At 46.0% G+C, this 19,020-nt stretch overlaps 1 protein-coding gene across 2 annotated transcripts; it reads left to right on the forward strand.

Moving 5' to 3' along the window:
* Window positions 1–4,890: 4,890 nt before the first annotated feature.
* On the forward strand, window positions 4,891–8,231 carry MARCKS (myristoylated alanine rich protein kinase C substrate). 2 transcript variants are annotated; one of them, XM_069974860.1, is made up of 3 exons: window positions 4,891–5,084; window positions 5,265–5,372; window positions 6,208–8,231. In XM_069974860.1, exons 2-3 carry the CDS (start codon window positions 5,271–5,273, stop codon window positions 6,970–6,972), a joined length of 867 nt encoding a protein of 288 aa, XP_069830961.1. In that variant the 5' UTR covers window positions 4,891–5,084; window positions 5,265–5,270; the 3' UTR covers window positions 6,973–8,231. The 2 variants fall into 2 exon arrangements, with proteins under 2 accessions (XP_069830961.1, XP_069830962.1); XM_069974861.1 differs by having other exon boundaries at window positions 4,891–5,372.
* Window positions 8,232–19,020: the final 10,789 nt, after the last annotated feature.

The raw sequence follows: 19,020 nt of genomic DNA on the forward strand, positions 1-19,020 counted from the left end.
CTGTATACTGTATGAGGATAGTGGGCACACATATCACTCTCCTGTATACTGTATGAGGATAGTGGGCGCACATACCCCTCTCCTGTATACTGTATGAGGATAGTGGGCACACATACCTCTCTCCTGTATACTGTACGAGGATAGTGGGCACACATATGCGTCTCCTGTATACTGTACGAGGATACCTCCAATCCTTTTCGATGGCCAAAGAGGGACACTGGCGGTTCAGTCTAGGAATACTTTTTACCTCAAGGATGCAGTCACACATACAGGATCTGCTGCAGACTGATGCATTAAGTTACATTATATCTGCAAATCTGCAGCAGATCCTGTATGTGTGACTGTATCCTGAGGTCCCAATCACACATCAGTAATCCCCTCTGTAATTGGGGACCCATGGACAGGATTACTATGTGTGTCAGTAACTGTCCGCACTTGCAGGGACCCCTTTCATATGGGTGACACAAACTCACAGCGGATTAATCATTTTTGCAGGACAGATCATGTCCCCAAAACAGATCCATAACCCCTCCAGATGTGTGTATGGGACCATATCAACTGCATGTGTGACATGATGTGTAAAAGCGGCCATAATGTCACATGATTCATCTAATTATAACAATTTTTAGGATCCATCATGCACCTTGTGATGGAATAATATGCAATATGCAAGTCTGGGTCTATTATACAGTAAGAAACCAGACACTTTCTAGAGCAACATAGACAGTATATCAAAGCAAATCTAATTCCTAGGTCAAAAGAGGGACATGTAAGGGGCAAAGAGGGACAGAGGGACTTGGTTCAAAAGTAGGGATTGTCCCTCCAAAACAGGGACACTTGGAAGAAATGGAATAGTTGGCACACATTTCCCCTCCTCCTGTATGAGAATAGTGGGCACACTTCACCCCTCTCCCTCTTGTATACTGTAGGATAGTGGTCACACTTCACCCCTCTCCTGTATACTGTATGAGGATAGTGGGCACACATACCCCTCTCCTGTATACTGTATGATAGTGGACACACATACCCCTCTCCTGTATGATAGTGGGCACACACACCTCTTTTCCCATATACTGTATGATAGTGGGCACACATACCCCTCTCCTGTATACTGTATGAGGATAGTGGTCACACATACCCCTCTCCTGTATACTGTATGAGGATAGTGGGCACACATACCCCTCTCCTGTATACTGTATAAGGATAGTGGGCGCACATACCCCTCTCCTGTATACTGTATGAGGATAGTGGGCGCACATACCCCTCTCCTGTATACTGTATGAGGATAGTGGGCACACATACCCCTCTCCTGTATACTGTATGAAGATAGTGAGCACACATACCCCTCTCCTGTATACTGTATGAGGATAGTGGGCACACATACCCCTCTCCTGTATACTGTATGAAGATAGTGAGCACACATACCCCTCCTCCTGTATACTGTATGAAGATAGTGGGCACACATACCCCTCTCCTGTATACTGTATGAAGATAGTGAGCACACATACCCCTCCTCCTGTATACTGTATGAGGATAGTGGGCACACATACCCCTCTCCTGTATACTGTACGAGGATAGTGGGCACACATACCCCTTTCCTGTATACTGTATGAGGATAGTGGTCACACATACCCCTCTCCTGTATACTGTACGAGGATAGTGGTCACACATACCCCTCTCCTGTATACTGTATGAGGATAGTGGGCGCACATACCCCTCTCCTGTATACTGTATCAGGATAGTGGGCACACATACCCCTCTCCTGTATACTGTATGAAGATAGTGAGCACACATACCCCTCCTCCTGTATACTGTATGAAGATAGTGAGCACACATACCCCTCCTCCTGTATACTGTATGAGGATAGTGGGCGCACATACCCCTCTCCTGTATACTGTATCAGGATAGTGGGCACACATACCCCTCTCCTGTATACTGCATGAAGATAGTGGGCACACACACCCCTCTCCTGTATACTGTATGAAGATAGTGGGCACACATACCCCTCCTCCTGTATACTGTATGAAGATAGTGGGCACACATACCCCTCCTCCTGTATACTGTATGAAGATAGTGGGCACACATACCCCTCTCCTGTATACTGTATGAAGATAGTGAGCACAGGTCATCCCTCCTCCTGTATACTGTATGAGGATAGTGGAGACACTCAACCCCTTTCTGTAGCGAGATAGTGGGCACAACTAACCTTTAACCCTATGGTATAGTATCTGTGGGTTGAGTGAACCCCACCCTGATACAGGAGGAAGTGGTTTATGTGTGCCCACTATCCTGATACATGTTAGAGGGAAGGGGATAAGTGTGCCAACTATCCAGATACAGAATGGAAGGGGTTAATGTGCCCACTATGCTGACACAGGAGAGAAGGGGTTAATGTGCCCACTATGCTGACACAGGAGAGAAGGGGTTAATGTGCCCACTATGCTGACACAGGAGGAAGGGGTTAATGTGCCCACTATGCTGATACAGGAGGGAAGGGGTTAATGTGCCCCCCCATCTCCAGCAGCTGAATCCTCCACATCAGCCCCCCATCCCTTCTCCCCCTCAGCCCCCCCATCCCTTCTCCCCTCCCCATCAGCCCCCCATCCCCACACCCACCCCATCCCTTCTCCCCCTCAGCCCCCCCATCCCTTCTTTCCCTCAGCCCCCCCATCCCTTCTCCCCCTCAGCCCCCCATCCCTTCTCCCCTCCCCATCAGCCCCCCATCCCTTCTCCCCTCCCCATCAGCCCCCATCCCTTCTCCCCCTCCACATAAGCCCCCCCATCCCCTCACACCCTCCACATCAGCCCCCCATCCCCTCCCCCTCAGCCCCCCATCCCTTCTCCCCCTCCACATCAGCCCCTCATCCCTTCTCCCCCTCCACATCAGCCCCTCATCCCTTCTCCCCCTCCACATCAGCCCCCCATCCCCTCACACCCTCCACATCAGCCCCCCATCCCTTCTCCCCTCCCCATCAGCCCCCCATCCCTTCTCCCCCTCCACATCAGCCCCCCATCCCCTCACACCCTCCACATCAGCCCCCCATCCCTTCTCCCGCTCCCTATCAGCCCCCCATCCCTTCTCCCCCTCCACATCAGCCCCCCATCCCCTCACACCCACCCCATCCCTTCTCCCCTCCCCATCAGCCCCCCATCCCTTCTTCCCCTCAGCCCCCCATCCCTTCTCCCCTCCCCATCAGCCCCCCATCCCTTCTCCCCCTCCACATCAGCCCCCCATCCCCTCACACCCTCCACATCAGCCCCCCATCCCCTCACACCCTCCACATCAGCCCTCCATCCCCTCACACCCTCCACATCAGCCCCCCATACCTTCTCCCCCTTCACATCAGCCCCCCATCCCTTCTCCCCCTCCACATCAGCCCCCCATCCCCTCACACCCTTCCCATCAGCCCCCCCATCCCTTCTGCCCCTTCCCATCAGCCCCCCATCCCATCTCACCCTCCCCATCAGCCCCCCATCCCTTCTCCCCCTCCACATCAGCCCCCCATCCCCTCACACCCTCCACATCAGCCCCCCATCCCCTCACACCCTCCACATCAGCCCTCCATCCCCTCACACCCTCCACATCAGCCCCCCATACCTTCTCCCCCTTCACATCAGCCCCCCATCCCTTCTCCCCCTCCACATCAGCCCCCCATCCCCTCACACCCTTCCCATCAGCCCCCCCATCCCTTCTGCCCCTTCCCATTAGCCCCCCATCCCATCTCACCCTCCCCATCAGCCCCCCATCCCTTCTCCCCCTCCACATCAGCCCCCCATCCCCTCACACCCTCCACATCAGCCCCCCATCCCCTCACACCCTCCACATCAGCCCTCCATCCCCTCACACCCTCCACATCAGCCCCCCATACCTTCTCCCCCTTCACATCAGCCCCCCATCCCTTCTCCCCCTCCACATCAGCCCCCCATCCCCTCACACCCTTCCCATCAGCCCCCCCATCCCTTCTGCCCCTTCCCATCAGCCCCCCATCCCATCTCACCCTCCCCATCAGCCCCCCATCCCTTCTCCCCCTCCACATCAGCCCCCCATCCCCTCCACATCAGCCCCCCATCCCTTCTCCCCCTCCACATCAGCCCCCCATCCCATCTCACCCTCCCCATCAGCCCCCCATTCCTTCTCCCCCTCCACATCAGCCCCCCATCCCTTCTCCCCCTCCACATCAGCCCCCCATCCCATCTCACCCTCCCCATCAGCCCCCCATTCCTTCTCCCCCTCCACATCAGCCCCCCATCCCTTCTCCCCCTCCACATCAGCCCCCCATCCCTTCTCCCCCTCCACATCAGCCCCCCATCCCCTCACACCCTCCAGTGCCCCCAGTGTTAACCCTTTGTAGCGGGGCCCCTCCGGCACACGCCGGCTGCAGACATGGCTACCGACCAGGGAAAGCCGCCTCCCCTGTGTGAACGGGGCCAACAAATCAGTAGTAATGTGACAGCGCCATTTCATCGCTCCCGGAGGAGAAGTGACCGTAAATAAGCGCCACATCTGTCCGCCAGACACGGCCGCTCTCCCCTCACCGCCGGGATCAGCTCCGGCCCCAATAAGCATCAATTAGCGGCCGGTGCGCTGATGAGGCAGCTGTGCGCCGTGCACGTATAAGAGGAGGCGGCGGTGGGCGCGCATGGTGTGGCGCTCAGCAGTGGCGGCTCCGGGACCCGTGTGTGGTGAGCACTGGTGAGTACGGCTCGGGCCCGGTTCACACTCTGCGGCCGTTAGTAAATCTGCTATTTGTATCACTCATTAGAATGTGGTGGTGTCTCGCGCAGCGCTGGGCTGCATTGTTCTGCCCAAATCTCAGGCCCCGCCCCGTCCTTTGTCTGGGCGCGCTGTGATTGGCGGGCGCGGGACTGGGCTGCCGTCATGCCTTGGGAAGCCCATTCATCTGTGCACTTGGGCGTTGGACTCCGCATCTTATTAGCGAGCGGGGAGATTTCTCCATTTTCCTGTTGTATCCAGCGCGGCGACCGAGCATTGGGATATTAAATCGGATTGTGCCCGGGCGAGCTAGCGCACAGGACCGGCCATTGTTTGCGCGCTCTTGTCTTCCCTCCAGCCTGCAGCATTGGTGACTATCCTGTCTCCTCTTCTCCTCTTTGTTATCTTCCTCCCCTCCTCCTGTTGAGGAGTTGCAGCTGCGATCCTCCGGCTCTGCTCTCATCTCTTTGTCTGCGCCTCCTCTGTCTGCACTAGTCTCAGTCTCTCTATCTCTGGGGGTGACACCTTCCTGTTTTTGTTGGATACACAGACAGCGATGGGAGCCCAATTTTCTAAGACCGCAGCCAAAGGCGAAGCCGCCACCGTGGAGAAGCCCGGGGAAGCAGTGGCCGCCTCTCCCTCCAAGACGAACGGCCAGGTAAAAGCATCATCTGTTGCTATGTCTGTCCCGACTACGGGCATCTGCTTTGTTCTGGGGATCCTATGTGTTAGATGGCTGGGGAATCGGCTTATTAGACGGAGCCCGACTACAGAGCGGGCAGCAACATGTGGCATCGTGCCTTTATTCAGCGTCTATTGTCCGGGGCTTTGTGTCTGATAGAAAATGTAGCTGCTATGATGGATGCGAGCAGAGCTGGGTGACCGTATGGATGACATTTAACTGGGATGCATGGGAGGGGTCTGCAGACGCCATTGTGTGGATGGAGGGCTAGAGTAAGCCCCCCTCCTTTCAGTAACGCTTTTTCCTCTGCCTCAACATCTTGTGTGAGAGGGAAAGCACAGGCTTTGTCTCCGTTGGCTCCTTGCTGGAGCTGCTGCTAGAAAGAAGGCGTGATCTGAGAGCTAATGCACTTGCAGCCTGCCGAGCTCCCTGGAGCATAATGCTGCTGCAGCTGGTGGAGGTGCAGCGCCCTCTGGTGGGCACACAGTGTTATTGCACGTGTTTTGGCTGACAATGGAGGGAAACGAGCTGCTGTAGAGGATCGGTAACAGGTAGAGGGGAAGTGGTGTAGTCTAATGGTGCATTTACACACAGATTTAGCTGACAGATTTTTGAAGCCAAAGCCAGGAACAGACTATAAACAGAGATCAGGTCATGAAGGAAAGACTGAGATTTCTCCACTTTTCGAATCCAGTCCTGGCTTTGGCTTCCTAAATCTGTCTGTGTAAACGCACCATTACTGCACAGAATGTATAGCCAGCTGTGTTGTTACAAGTGGTAAGTCCTAAACAACTGTTTTTACCCTCCACAGGAAAATGGGCATGTGAAGGCCAATGGTGATGCTTCGCCTGCAGCAGCTGAGGCTGAAAAAGAGGAAGTACAGGCTAATGGAAGCGCCCCTGCTGAGGAGACCCCTAAAGAGGAGGCTGCAGCAGCTGAGGCTGCTCCAGAGAAGGAGGCTGCAGCAGCATCTGCTGAGGGAGAGAGCACAGAACCAGCCTCACCAGCGGAGGGTGAGACCCCTGCCAAGATAGAAGAAGCAGGGTCCACCTCCACACCTTCCACCAGCAATGAGACCCCCAAGAAGAAAAAGAAGCGCTTCTCCTTCAAAAAGTCTTTTAAGCTGAGTGGCTTTTCTTTCAAAAAGAACAAAAAGGAGAACAGTGAAGGAGCAGAGGCTGAAGGCGCATCTGCCTCCAATGAGAGCGCCAAGGAGGAGGCTCCTGCAGCTGCCCCTGAGGCCACCAATGAAGAGGCAAAGCCTGCCCAAGAAGAGGCCCCTGCTGCAAGCAGCACAGAGGAAAAGAAAGAGGAGGCCCCTGCTGCAGCTGCTGCATCCCCTGAGGTTCAGGAGACCAAACCTGAAGAGCCTGTAGCAGAAAAGCCCACAGAGGAGGTAAAGCCTGCTGAGGAGCCAAAGCCTGCAGAGGAAAAACCTGCAGAGGAGGCCCCCGCCACTGTCGCTGCTCCCGAAGCTCCATCTACTGAACCAGAGGCACCAAAAGCTGAAGAGCCCGCAGCTCCAACACAGGAAGCTCCATCCGAATCCAGTCCAGCAGCCGAGTCAGCAGAGTAAAGAGATGGCCGTTTTGAGATAATCAAAGAACTTTTTTTCTCCCCTTGTTTGTTTGTTGGAGTGGTGCCAGGTACTGGTTTTGGAGAACTTGTCTACAACCAGGGATTGATTTAAAGATATATTTTTTTTTTTTTTTTGGTCTTTGTTTTTTTTTTTTTTTTCCTTCCTTACAGATCCCATCTCAAATCATTCTGTTACCACCATTCCAACAGGCCGGGTAGTTTACAGCAGTCACCGGCCTTAATCCTCTTTTCGCATCAGTATTAATGTTTTGCGTACTTTGCATCTTTTATTGAAAAATGTATACTACTTTTCTTTTTTTTTTTTTTTTGTCAATTTATGGACATACCCATACATGAAGGAGATGGGTGGGTCTATGTAGGGGGGGATATTAAATGAAGTGATAGGGGGCCACACTGGGGTTTAGGTGGTGCACACATTGCCAAGATAATGTGCCACACAGAATGGGGTCAGATTTCTTTTTGTTCCTTTTTTTTTTCTTTTTGTTTTGTTCTTCCTCTTTAATTTTAAGAGACGTAATGATGTATTTTGCGAGGGCAGCCTTCTACAAGGTTTACAACACTAAAGGTCTTGACTAAGATGGCAAACGAAATAATAATAAAAAAAAATCAATACCCAGATCATAGTTTTAGTAATTCATTTAAACCATAGGAACTTTTCACTTATCTCATGTTAGCTGTATCAGTCGGTGATTAAGTAGAATTACGAGTTGTATAGGCTTTATTGTTTATTGCTGGTTTATGACCTTAATAAAATGTAATTATGTATTACCAGCAGGGTGTTTTTAACTGTGACTATTGTATAAAAAAAAGGAATCTTGATATCCAAAAGCACATGAAGTTTGCAACTCTTTTCACCCTGGCCATTTTTTGTAAAACTGCAGTCATTGGACCTTTTAACCACACAAAAAAAAAAAAATTTTAAACTCTACAAAGCTGTGATAAGTGGAATGGTTACTGTTTCTACTGTGGTATGTTTTTTTGATTACAGCAGGCAATGCTTTCTTTTCCAGTTGTCTTTAAAGAATTAAGGATTAAAAAAAAAAAACTTCAGATGCAATGTTTTTTTGTGTAGCATCTTTGTCTTTCATGTTTTGTAAATACTGGAGAAGCTTTGACCAATTTGACTTAGAGATGGAATGTAACTTTGCTTACAAAATTGCTATTAAACTCTTGCTTAAGGTGTTCTAATTTTCTGTGAGCACACTAAAAGCGAAAAATAAATGTGAATAAAATGTATACGTTTTGTGTTTCTTTGACATAGTTAAAACACTAACGGCTTACTTCAGTCGTAGAGGTTTTGCTTCTTGCTAACCTGCATGTTGCCCATTTACATTGTGCTTGCTGAGTGTCTTAAAGGGTACTTGGCGGAAAATTTATTTTTGCAGATCCACTGGTATGAGAAAGTTATGTAGTTATTTGTAATTACTTCTAAGTCTTCCAATACTTATCAGCTGCTGTATGTCCTACAGGAAGTGCTGTATTCTTTCTCCTGACACTGTGCTTTGCCACTTCTGTCCATTGCCGGAACTGCTACTGACATGGACAGAGGTGGCAGCAGAGAGCACTGTCAGACTGGAAAGAATACACCACTTCCTGCAGGACATACAGCTAAGTACTGGAAGGCCTGAGATTTTTAAATAGAGGCAATTTTGCCACTATACATAAACTCCTGCTACCAGTTGATTTTGAGAATTTTCACCAGAGTTCTCTTAATATTAATAGGAATATTAATAGGGGGTTTTCAACCCATCTGCCTTTGTTTTGCCTGTTGGTTATGGCACCATTTTGCCTAATTTTTTTTTTTTTTTTTAAAGCTTTGCCTGTAGCCAGTTTATTTCAGAGAATGGACCACAAGACTTGTTTTAAGAACAAAAGGTGCTCATTGACCCCCCCCCCATTCCATCTTACATGCATAATAGCTCTTTTGTGTAACCCAATAAAGTGCATTTACATGTAACCCACCACAATGCCTTGCACCCTGTAGAAGGCTGCACACTTGCTTCAGGGCATGCAGGCCTATTTCCTCTGCTTGTACACATTCCAGACATAGTGTGTAAGACATTCCGGGTATGCTTGGATGGCTCTTTGTGCATTACTGCCGTTCTTCATGCTTTTGCCTGTATGGGGTAGATTGCATTAAATCCTGATATTTTAAATGTGAAGATGTGTTACGTAACAGCTTGCAGACATAGGGGAGATGTATCAAACATGGTGTGAAGTAAAATTGGCTCAGTTGCCCCTACAAACCAATCAAGATTCCATCTTTCCCTTTTAAAAGAATGAAAGGTGGAATCTGGTTGCTAGGGGCAACTAAGACCATTCTATTTAACATCAGTTTGACAAGTCTCCCCCATAGTTCTTTGATCATCCACACCCCCCCTTTTTTTTAAAAAAAAATATATATATATAAATCCTATTTTGGGGAATCTGAGATTGTTGCGGCTTAGTTTACACATGTTATATTAGTGTTTGGTGCTTTACCTCCACCATCAGGGGTTTGGACTCTTGTGACCAATCCTGTCATCTATCCCTTGACTTCTGTAGATGTTATGATGATGGTTCCCTTGTAAGAATAAACTTTTTTCTTTTAAAGGGGTGGGACTTGTTGAACATTGTCACTGTTTTTGTTATGTGAGCAGACAAACAACCTGCTGTAGCCAATGACACCTTCACTTTAGAGCAGGGTTCCTTTAATGTATGGTACCGTATGCAAAAGCTTTTACTCCATAGTGAATGCCATGTATTTAAACATGAATAGTTTTGTTTACACTTGTATAAACTTTTTAGATCAAAATGCGATTTGGTGCCTGTACCACAGGTTGGGAGAATAGATTGGAGTATTAGGCGTAGTAGGCCTCTGCCTAAAGGCTGGAGCTGATACTTGGTTTTAGCTCTTTATAGCACATTGACTTTTTTTAACAAAGTTATTGTAGCGATTAGAATTGTTACTTGTATTCTGCTCTGAGGACTGCAGAAGCTACAGCATGGTTGTATGCCTACAGTCTCTTCTGTCCCTGTTTACATTTTATATACTGGTTTATAAAATGCATACTTTTCAGGTATGAAAACTTTTTTTTTTCTGACATGTAATCTATGTTTACCACAACCTACCAATAAATGGACGACAAGTAGATGAGTCTTATTTTTATGAAGTGGTTGCCAAACACACATGCTTGGCACTTGACTCCCAGCAGCTGGAAAGTTGGATGCCACCCTTGGATGTTTTTGCAGGACTCCCTAGGGTGGCATCCAAGTGAAACACTGAGCATTTGGGTTCAGTGAATGCTGCCAAACTCGAACAGTGACGGGTCTGCTCAATATAAAACAAAACTGTATAGGGGAGAAGGGTGGAAATGAATAATGCACAGATGAATAGTCTAATCCACATGTAACATTTGGCTATTACATCAATGTCAAAATTTGTTACAAACGTCTGATCACATGCCAATGTGCGGACATTATTCAAGATAAATGTCTGCCTATAACTGATCACTTTACAACTTTAACAATGCAGGAAGCCAGTTTTTTTTTATATATAATCAAAATCTCAGCACGTGCCTATCTGCTTTAGGGACTGTTCACATTATAGCCACTGTACTGTGCCAATGCTGAATCTTGTAGATGTAACTATTAAAGATGACTGAGCCTTGAGCATGCACAGCTTTATCCGAAACAGTGTATGGCATTTGAATACCAGTGGCTGACGAGGTTGGATGCAGCCCTAAGGCATCCTGGAAAATATGGATACAACATCAAGCTGTATCCATGTCTTCCAAGACTCCCTAGGGCTGCATCCAACTACGTCAGCCATCGGTAATGAAATGCCACACGCTTGCAGATTTGCTCATGTCTTATAACTGTCAATGAGTGGAGGAATGCAGTCACTCCATACAAGAGTTTTGCATACAGGGCTAGTTTACCTTTCTACCTGGGCCGGTGCATGTAGCAGACACTTATGGACCATTTTAAGACCAGACCTTATCACCTGCTGCATTTTCCAGTTTCTGACTATTTGAGCCCATATTTTTGAAAGGGTGAAAAACAGACACTGGTATAAAATGAGCATATGTGTTGTCACCCCCCCCCCCCCCCCTTCTTACGCTCTGTGCAGTTCTCAGCACCATCCACAAGCTCAGATCCTGCACATTTGATATATACTTATAATACTTCACTGTGTCTTACTGCTCTAAATTAGCTTCCTTTTAGCAGTAGACAATGTCACCTAGGCGGGGCTTCATGACAGTACGGCCCCCTCTCCCCAGCAGGAAGATGGGGCCTATAATTGTTGTGAAGCCCACCTAGGTGACCAGGTCCACAGATGAAATGAAGCTGGGGTGACTGTATCATTTTAATATTTGCTTTTTTTTTCTTTTTTTTTTTTAAGGCGGGGTTAAGCTGCCATACACCATTTATGTAGCTGTTTATTGGGTCCGTAACGGAAATGAGTTACAGGCAGGGCCGTATTTACCACTAGGCACCCGAGGTCCGGTGCCTAGGGCAGCACCAGGGAGCAGGGGGACAGAAAAAACAATTTTTTTTGTTATTTTTTTTAGTTTCCCTTCTCCCGTTCAGACTTGCCAGTAAATCTGGTGTCTTTTCCAGGAGGGTGGCGGGTATGGTGGTATTGGTCATGTCTGGTATCGCCAATAGGTGCTTGAAGGTGGGGCGTCTTCAGGTTTAGTGCCTAGGGCAGCAGCAGCTGTTAATACAGCCCTGGTTACAGGTCAAGGAAAATTGGTGTAGGTGTGTGTGTATGTATGTGTGTATATATATATATATATATATATATATATATAAAAATATTAGCGGGAGATTTATTAAAGGGTGCAAAATTTAGACTGGTGCAAACAGCCCACAGCAACCAATCACAGCTCAGCTTTCAGCTCTGCTAAAATGAAAGCTGAGCTGTGATTGGTTTCTGTGGGCAGTTTACACCAGTCTAAATTTTACACCCTTTGATAAATCTCCCCCTTAGTGTTTTGTAGAAGTCTAAATTTTTGGAGCAAAACAAGCAATTGCAGGAAATTTTGTGACAAATAACCCCCCCCCCCCCACACACACACTCACACACATCCTCTTTTGTAGCACATGGGGGGGAGATTTATCAAACATGGTGTAAAGTGAAATTGGATCAGTTGCCCCTAGCAACCAATCAGATTCCACCTTCCATTCCTCACAGACTCTCTGGTAAATGAAAGGTGGAATCTGGTTGCTAGGGGCAGCTGAGTCCATTTTACTTTACACCATATTTGATGAATCTCCTCCCATGGTTTCTATGTACTTTACCTGTACTTGTCTGTAAAGTAAGCAACATGTACTTTTCTGCAGTGTGTGTGAACCTAGCCTTAGCCGCAAAAGGTATGTACGATATAACAAAGCATTTGAATCTTAAATTTCAGGACTAGACTGTCGTCTTGCACTACTGTTAACATAGGTGTCACTTATAAAAGTATTCCATCTATTCGGCATAGGCCTAAATAGAATTCACTCTGCTCTAGGAGCTTCGACCACTGTTCCATACAGTACCATTGCAATGTCCAAGCTGGATGGATAAGAACAAATTTGCCACGTTTAACTGGATTCTGTAGCACCTGGAATGTGCATAAAATGTTCATAAGGATTAATGACATTGAATCCTAGCCACCAAGAACCTTACCAACGTCCCAACGAAGTGCAGAACTAACTCCAATGGAAGCACCTTCACCATCCTATGGCTCCACATCCGCCTCTGACAAGACAAGGTTCTTATTTTGCGGCAATGCTTTCCATATAGAACAGGATTTCAGACCCACAGTCTATGGTCTATCGATGGCTTCATTTTGTTATATAAGAAATGAAGAGTCTCGGAAACTAATCGTTTTCACAGTCGACCATCTATGTCAAACGGTTTCTGCGTATCCAAGAATTTTGCAATAACTACACCCCAAATCCTGAACTGATTGGATATTGCAACAATGTTTACAAGAAAAAGCCAAGACAATAAGAAATCTGCTGTTCACGCATAGGCCTCCTTTCAGTTGGGAGAACAACCAACACTCTTTAGCATTGGAGCTGTGTGTACATTGCATATTGGCAATGTAAAGAGAGGAAGTGTTTCCAATAGAAATCTTGTACAACATAAACAGTATAGACTTGTTTTTTTGATGTTTCTGTGGGATTATTCCTTTTTCCGTTTTGTTAAGAAAATTGCAGGTCCCATCTACATGGGGGTAAAAAGAAAATTGTATGGAGTACAAGTATAAATCCACAAAGTAATGAACCTACAATAAACCTTGATATTTAATATATTTGAATATTGAAAATTCAAGAATTTTATAGGCTCTACTCCACTATAGCTGTCCTTTTGATGGCTGTGCCCTATGTATACCTTCCTCCTTGTGATGAATGTGTATTTATGATCTCCTGATCTTCCCTTACATGGTAAGAAAATCTTGCGACGACCTAGCTAATTGCTCTCCGGGTTGATAGGATACAGTGTACTTTGCCTAGATTTGGCACTGTTTAAGGTGATCTCTACTTTATGAGTAGAGGGCAGTTTCTGAGATGAGCAAGGTTGAATAGGAGTACAGAATTGTGAAACCCGTTCACTTTTGGGGATTTCTAAATAGAAAATATTCAGGGGCGTGGCCCTAGAAGATTGTCAACAGAACGACCATCTAGTCCCCCTTATGTTTCCTTAATATGTTAGGAAAGATATGTTTATTCCAGGCATGTTTAAGTTACTATAGATTTTCCAACCATATCTGCTGAAAATTTGTTCCAAGTATCTACTGCTCTTTTAGCAAAGTAATATTTTCAGTTTTGCTCATGCCTTTCCTCCAGGCTATATAGATTTAGATCTTTAACTCTTTGCAAATAGGCTTTATGCTTCAGACCGACCATTTTTGTAGTCTTTTGACTTGTTCTATTTTAAGTGAGGTCTCTAGAACTGGACACAGTATTCCAGATCTGGTCTCACTGGAGCTCTCAGCGGGATCACAGTCTCCCTATTCCTACTGGTTATACCTCTAGCTATACAGCCAAGCATATGATTTGCTTTCCCCACCGCCTGCTTGCACTGGTGACTCATTTTAAGGCTGTCAGAAATCACTACCCCTAGATCCGTCTCTTCTGAAGTCTTTGCCAACACAGAACTGCGGATATGATACTCAGAGGATTTCCTTTCTCCAAGTGCATTATTTTACGTTTGAAAATATTGCGCTTTCAATTGTTGTGACCACTTTTCTAGTAAAGCAAAATAATTTTCCATATTACTGACATCTCCAGGAATACCAACCCAATTGCACACTTATGTGTCATCAGCAAACAGATACACTTTAACTACCAAACCGTCTCCTATGTCACTTACAAAGATATTAAAAAGAACAGGACCCAGAACAGACCCTTGTGGCACACCACTTGTAACCAGTCTCTGCTCGGATTATACTCCATTAACAACAACCCTTTGATATCTATCCTTCAGCCAACAACAAATCCACTGAATATGTTCTCTAACTTCAGCTCTTTATGGGGAACTGTATCAAAGGCTTTGCTGAGGTCCAGATAGGCGATATCCACGCACCAGCTTCATCCAGTACTTTTGTGACAGTCAAAGAGATTAGTCTGGCATGATCTGCCATTCTGATTTGGGTCCACCAAGTTTTTGTTTATGTTGTTTTGAAGTATTTCACAATTTTTACTACTACAGATGTAAAGCTTTAAAAAAAACCTTGAACAAAACTCAGTTTTAATGCACATCCCAGTATCTCCTCTAAAGTCAGCACTGACCTCTGAATACTGGCTTTCACACAGCTTACACTGTGTAATCCTTTTGTTCTCTGCTCTCTGCTGGCGACTAATCTACCTCCTCCACCCCACCCCTCTCCATAGGTTAGCCAGAGGCTCGACTGATGTAAAAGAGTCGAGATTTCCTGATAATGAGCAGTGAATAAGAGAGGAGGGGGGGGACCAGGGGAAAGTCTTTCTGAATGCAGATAATGGCATATTTGCCTAATAAAGTTTCTTAAAATCGCCTGTACTATTGATTTCTGCAAAAACAAAAGACAGTAACACTTTAACTATTTGGAAAAGTCTGTATACATGTAAGTTGCTATTCCTTACCTATACTACCAATTATTTTTAGTAGTTAATTTAAGTCAAAGCAGGTTTTACGGGTCCTATGACAGTCAAGAACCGCCACGCTATCACACTATCATAGTGTGACTGTTGATGCTTTACCTACTTTGGAATGCTGTGTCTGATTCACGGCAGACAATGGGGCCTGTGTTCTCCATTAAGTTAAACCTCTGACTTCTCTGTCCATAAAGCACCATGTCAAATGGCTTAGGAATCATCCAGAAAATGTTTTTCAGATATGATGTAAGCAGTGATGCTGCCCTTGGATCGCAGAGTAGTCGTTAGCTAAGTTTCTTATAAATAAGCTCTGAACATTAGCTGTATGTGAGGTTAGATGCCATCAGGTCTAGCTCTTCCCTTTTTGTATGTTTTATGACTTCATAGATAATCTGCTGTGGTGCCATAAGACTTCAAGCAGGGCTGTGTGTGCTTTGAGCCTGAATGGCTAAACATAGAATCAATGGCAATTTCACAAAGAATTCTCTGCTATGATGAATGTTTTAGTAGTAAACAGATCAGCTGCCAAATATAGTGTGGGACCTTACTTTGCCACCAGAACATTTTACCCATTGAGGCATAGACTGTACAATACCTCTGAAAGTATCCTATGGTATAGATCAGACAATTCGAGTAGGCAACAGGAGAGGCAGATGGACAGGAAGCGTATACAGAAGAACGGCCATGGGTCTGGGTACAAATTAGCAGAATCACAAAACACCTTTTATTTGGAGTGCAAAATTCCAACAATGTTCAGGCAAGGGGGAATAGGCAAAACCCAGCAATCACTGAGCTCCATGATATCAGCAAAAAAATTCAATAAAGTATTCTTTTTTGTGAGTCTCCATCCATACGTTGTCCCTTTTAAAAAATTTGAAGACTTTGAGACTCGTGACTGAGACTTCACGGACCCTCTTTTTTTCAAGGAGGATCGGATGGTGTGAGTTTAAATAGGCACAAATGGAACTGGATTGGATGAAGACAATGGCATTGCAGTGGGGCTAGGAGGAACCAGAACCCTGATGCAGAACTGGGACTAGCATGGAGGGCAGCAAAGGAGCGGACAGGACAGAGCCAGGGAGCGGGACTTGGACAGCATAACAGGCAGTATCGGGACGATGCCGGACTTTATCATAGCACATTGTAAGGATGCTGATACAGTTGAATACAGGGATAGCTTCTATGTTTTTCAAACCAGTTTTCTTTTTATGATTTGGAGGAACTAGCTCCCATCTGGAGAGAAGAGAGGGAGTGTGGTAAAGGGGACCTGTGTGCACCCAGAATAGGGCCCAAGTTGCAATTGTGACTGAGGTAAAAAAAAATGTAATTCAACTGACCAGGCCACCTTCTGTCATTGCTCCATTGCACCCTGAGCCTGGCTGCAAACAGCCTAGTCCACTGTTTATGCAGTTTATGTAACTCCCATTAAAGTTATAAGAAGTTGCATGGAAAGTGTTACGCAACATGCTACACCGTTTCTCTAACTCTTGAAGTCCTTAAAGTAAATCTGTCAGGTACATCGATGTTCCAAACAGCTGCCACTGGGAGATAGGAGCCATACAATATGTTTTATATATTTGTGCTTCCAGAATGTAGAAAAATGCTTTTATTCTCCTGTGCAACATGTCAAAGAGGCTTTCCAAACCTTTTGAATTGCTGAGGGCTTTATAGCCTCTTCACTCCCCAGACCTATCCCTGCTTGCTTGACTGACAGCTGTAAGATGGGAGGTCTGGTCTGGTGTAATCGCTGATCGTCCGGGCAGCCCATAGCATATAGCAGCATCTTCTGCCGACGTTTCTATTTCACTGAGCGACGGCAGCAGATCGCTGCAATATGAGTCGTTTGTTTTTTAACATGTTGAAAAAACGACTGCAATAATCAGCTGACATGAACGATGACGGCTGATCATTGCCTTCTACTCCACGGGACGATTATCGGCCGAATACGGCCGATTATCGTTCCGTGGAATAGGGCCTTTAGTCTCTTTTACAATATGCTTGGTGACTCCACTGATTGAACAGAAATATGGTATATGACGGCCTCCTATCTCTCCCCCAAACATGAGAGTTGGGGCATGATGTTGAAGGTTTTAACTGCCTGTTCCTTTTGTTCTCAGAAAGATAAGCCACCTGCAGGAGTCTAGGAGTGGTTTACCCTCTTCTCTCTCTAATCAGAACATAACACTTGATCACCAAATCATCAAACCTACTCTGCTTGCAAGTTGGCTTCAAGGAAAACTCTGGCAATACTGTTGCTGGCATCACTTCACGAGGCGCTTTAGTGAAAGTTACATAAGGTACAACCATCTTGCAACTCTACTTAAATCTTAACCTCTTGGTGAACCATAACGTGTCTGTTCGCCATTGTTTGCAGTGTCTTAGCGCAGTGATTTTCAACCAGTGTGCCGTGACACATGGTTGGGTGTGCCGCGGGGAAAGTTCCCCAAACTATGGTGCCCCTGTGAAACAGGAGAAAACAATAGGGGAGAGAAACCTGGGGATAGGGGAGAAATAGGGGAGAGAAACCTGGGGATGGGGGAGAGAAACAGCGGAGAGAAGCAGGGGGGAGAGAAGTATGGTGGAGAGAAGCACAGGAGAGAAGCATGGGGGAGAGAAGCACAGGAGAGAAGCAGGGGGGAGAAGTATGGTGGAGAGAAGCACAGGAGAGAAGTAGGGGGGAGAAGTATGGTGGAGAGAAGAACAGGAGAGAAGCACAGGGGGAGAAGAAAACAGGCCCAGGTTTCACACTGAGTTAGTATAAATACATTTAGAATCTATATTATTAACTATATGTATAATATGTACTGTTTTAGTGTCATTTTGTGCCATTTTGGTTGGTGGTGTGCCCCGGGATTTTTTAAGTATAAAAAGTGTGCCGCAGCTCAAAAAAGGTTGAAAATCACTGTCTTAGCGCACAATGATGTACAGATTCGTCAAGGCAATTCTGTAGCCATCCCAGCCACGTAATGACTGAAACATCTATAGGGATAAGTGGAACTCCCCCCATCCAATCATGGAATTTAAGATGGGTGCTAAGAATCACAGTGAAAGGACCACTAAAGGGTAAAAGAAATAAAGTTAAAACATTTTTAAAATGTTTTAGAAAAAAATGGGATCACTTTTTGGGAGGACTGCAAATGCGTATGGTGCGCAAAATTGTTTCTGCAAAATCTGTGCTAAATACGGGGTACTGCTGTGACAAACTTTGCTTATGGGTGCTAATTCTCCTGAGTTCTATGTAAAAATGTAAAAATTTATGCTGAAACTAGAGGTGAACGAGGCAGCCGTAAATTTGCTTAGCAAATTTTTGGTCAAATTTGTTAATATTTGCGAATTGAATCTTAACAAATTTAATTAAAACAGCCAAAACTATAGCAGCTACAATATTGGGACTATTACAGAAGTATTGTAAATGTGTCAAAAATTGAAAAATCACAATAAAAAAAAAAAAAGTCCATAAGCGAGTCAATTATCCAATATCCGCCATTCCTCTCCCCTCTGTCCCTATATCACTCTGTTAGTCTCTCCCTGCTCTGCTCTAACTGCCTGCTGCCATCCTGCTCTCTCCTCCACACACAGCCGACTGGCCTCCTCCATTACCGAACCGCCTTATATAGAGGGGGAGGTGCTGCATCAGAGAGGGGCCTGCAGCTGATTGGACAGGTGCTAGGGATTATGGTTAATCCCTTTCTCCCGCCAAATGATGCTCCAGACAGCATGTGCGGCCGCCATTTTGTTTCTTTGCAAACGAATTCAGATTCTTGATTCACCAGATTTGCTTCGCTCATCTCTAGCTGAAACAACATAATATTGGAAACATTTACATTTTTCATTTTTATGACCTAATTCCAACACATTCCGTGAAACATCTGTTTGGTTCAAAAGGTCATAAATTCCTTAAGGGTCCATTCGC

Source organism: Dendropsophus ebraccatus, chromosome 6 (genome assembly GCF_027789765.1).
Source record: "Dendropsophus ebraccatus isolate aDenEbr1 chromosome 6, aDenEbr1.pat, whole genome shotgun sequence".
NCBI classification, from domain to species: domain Eukaryota; kingdom Metazoa; phylum Chordata; class Amphibia; order Anura; family Hylidae; genus Dendropsophus; species Dendropsophus ebraccatus.

Excerpts from the sequence above, each read along its gene's own strand:
- MARCKS (XM_069974861.1), top strand. The coding sequence starts at position 5,271 with ATGGGAGCCCAATTTTCTAAGACCGCAGCCAAAGGCGAAGCCGCCACC. Across the intron at positions 5,373-6,207 it reads CCTCCAAGACGAACGGCCAG|GAAAATGGGCATGTGAAGGC; the intron begins GTAAAAGCATCA and ends TACCCTCCACAG.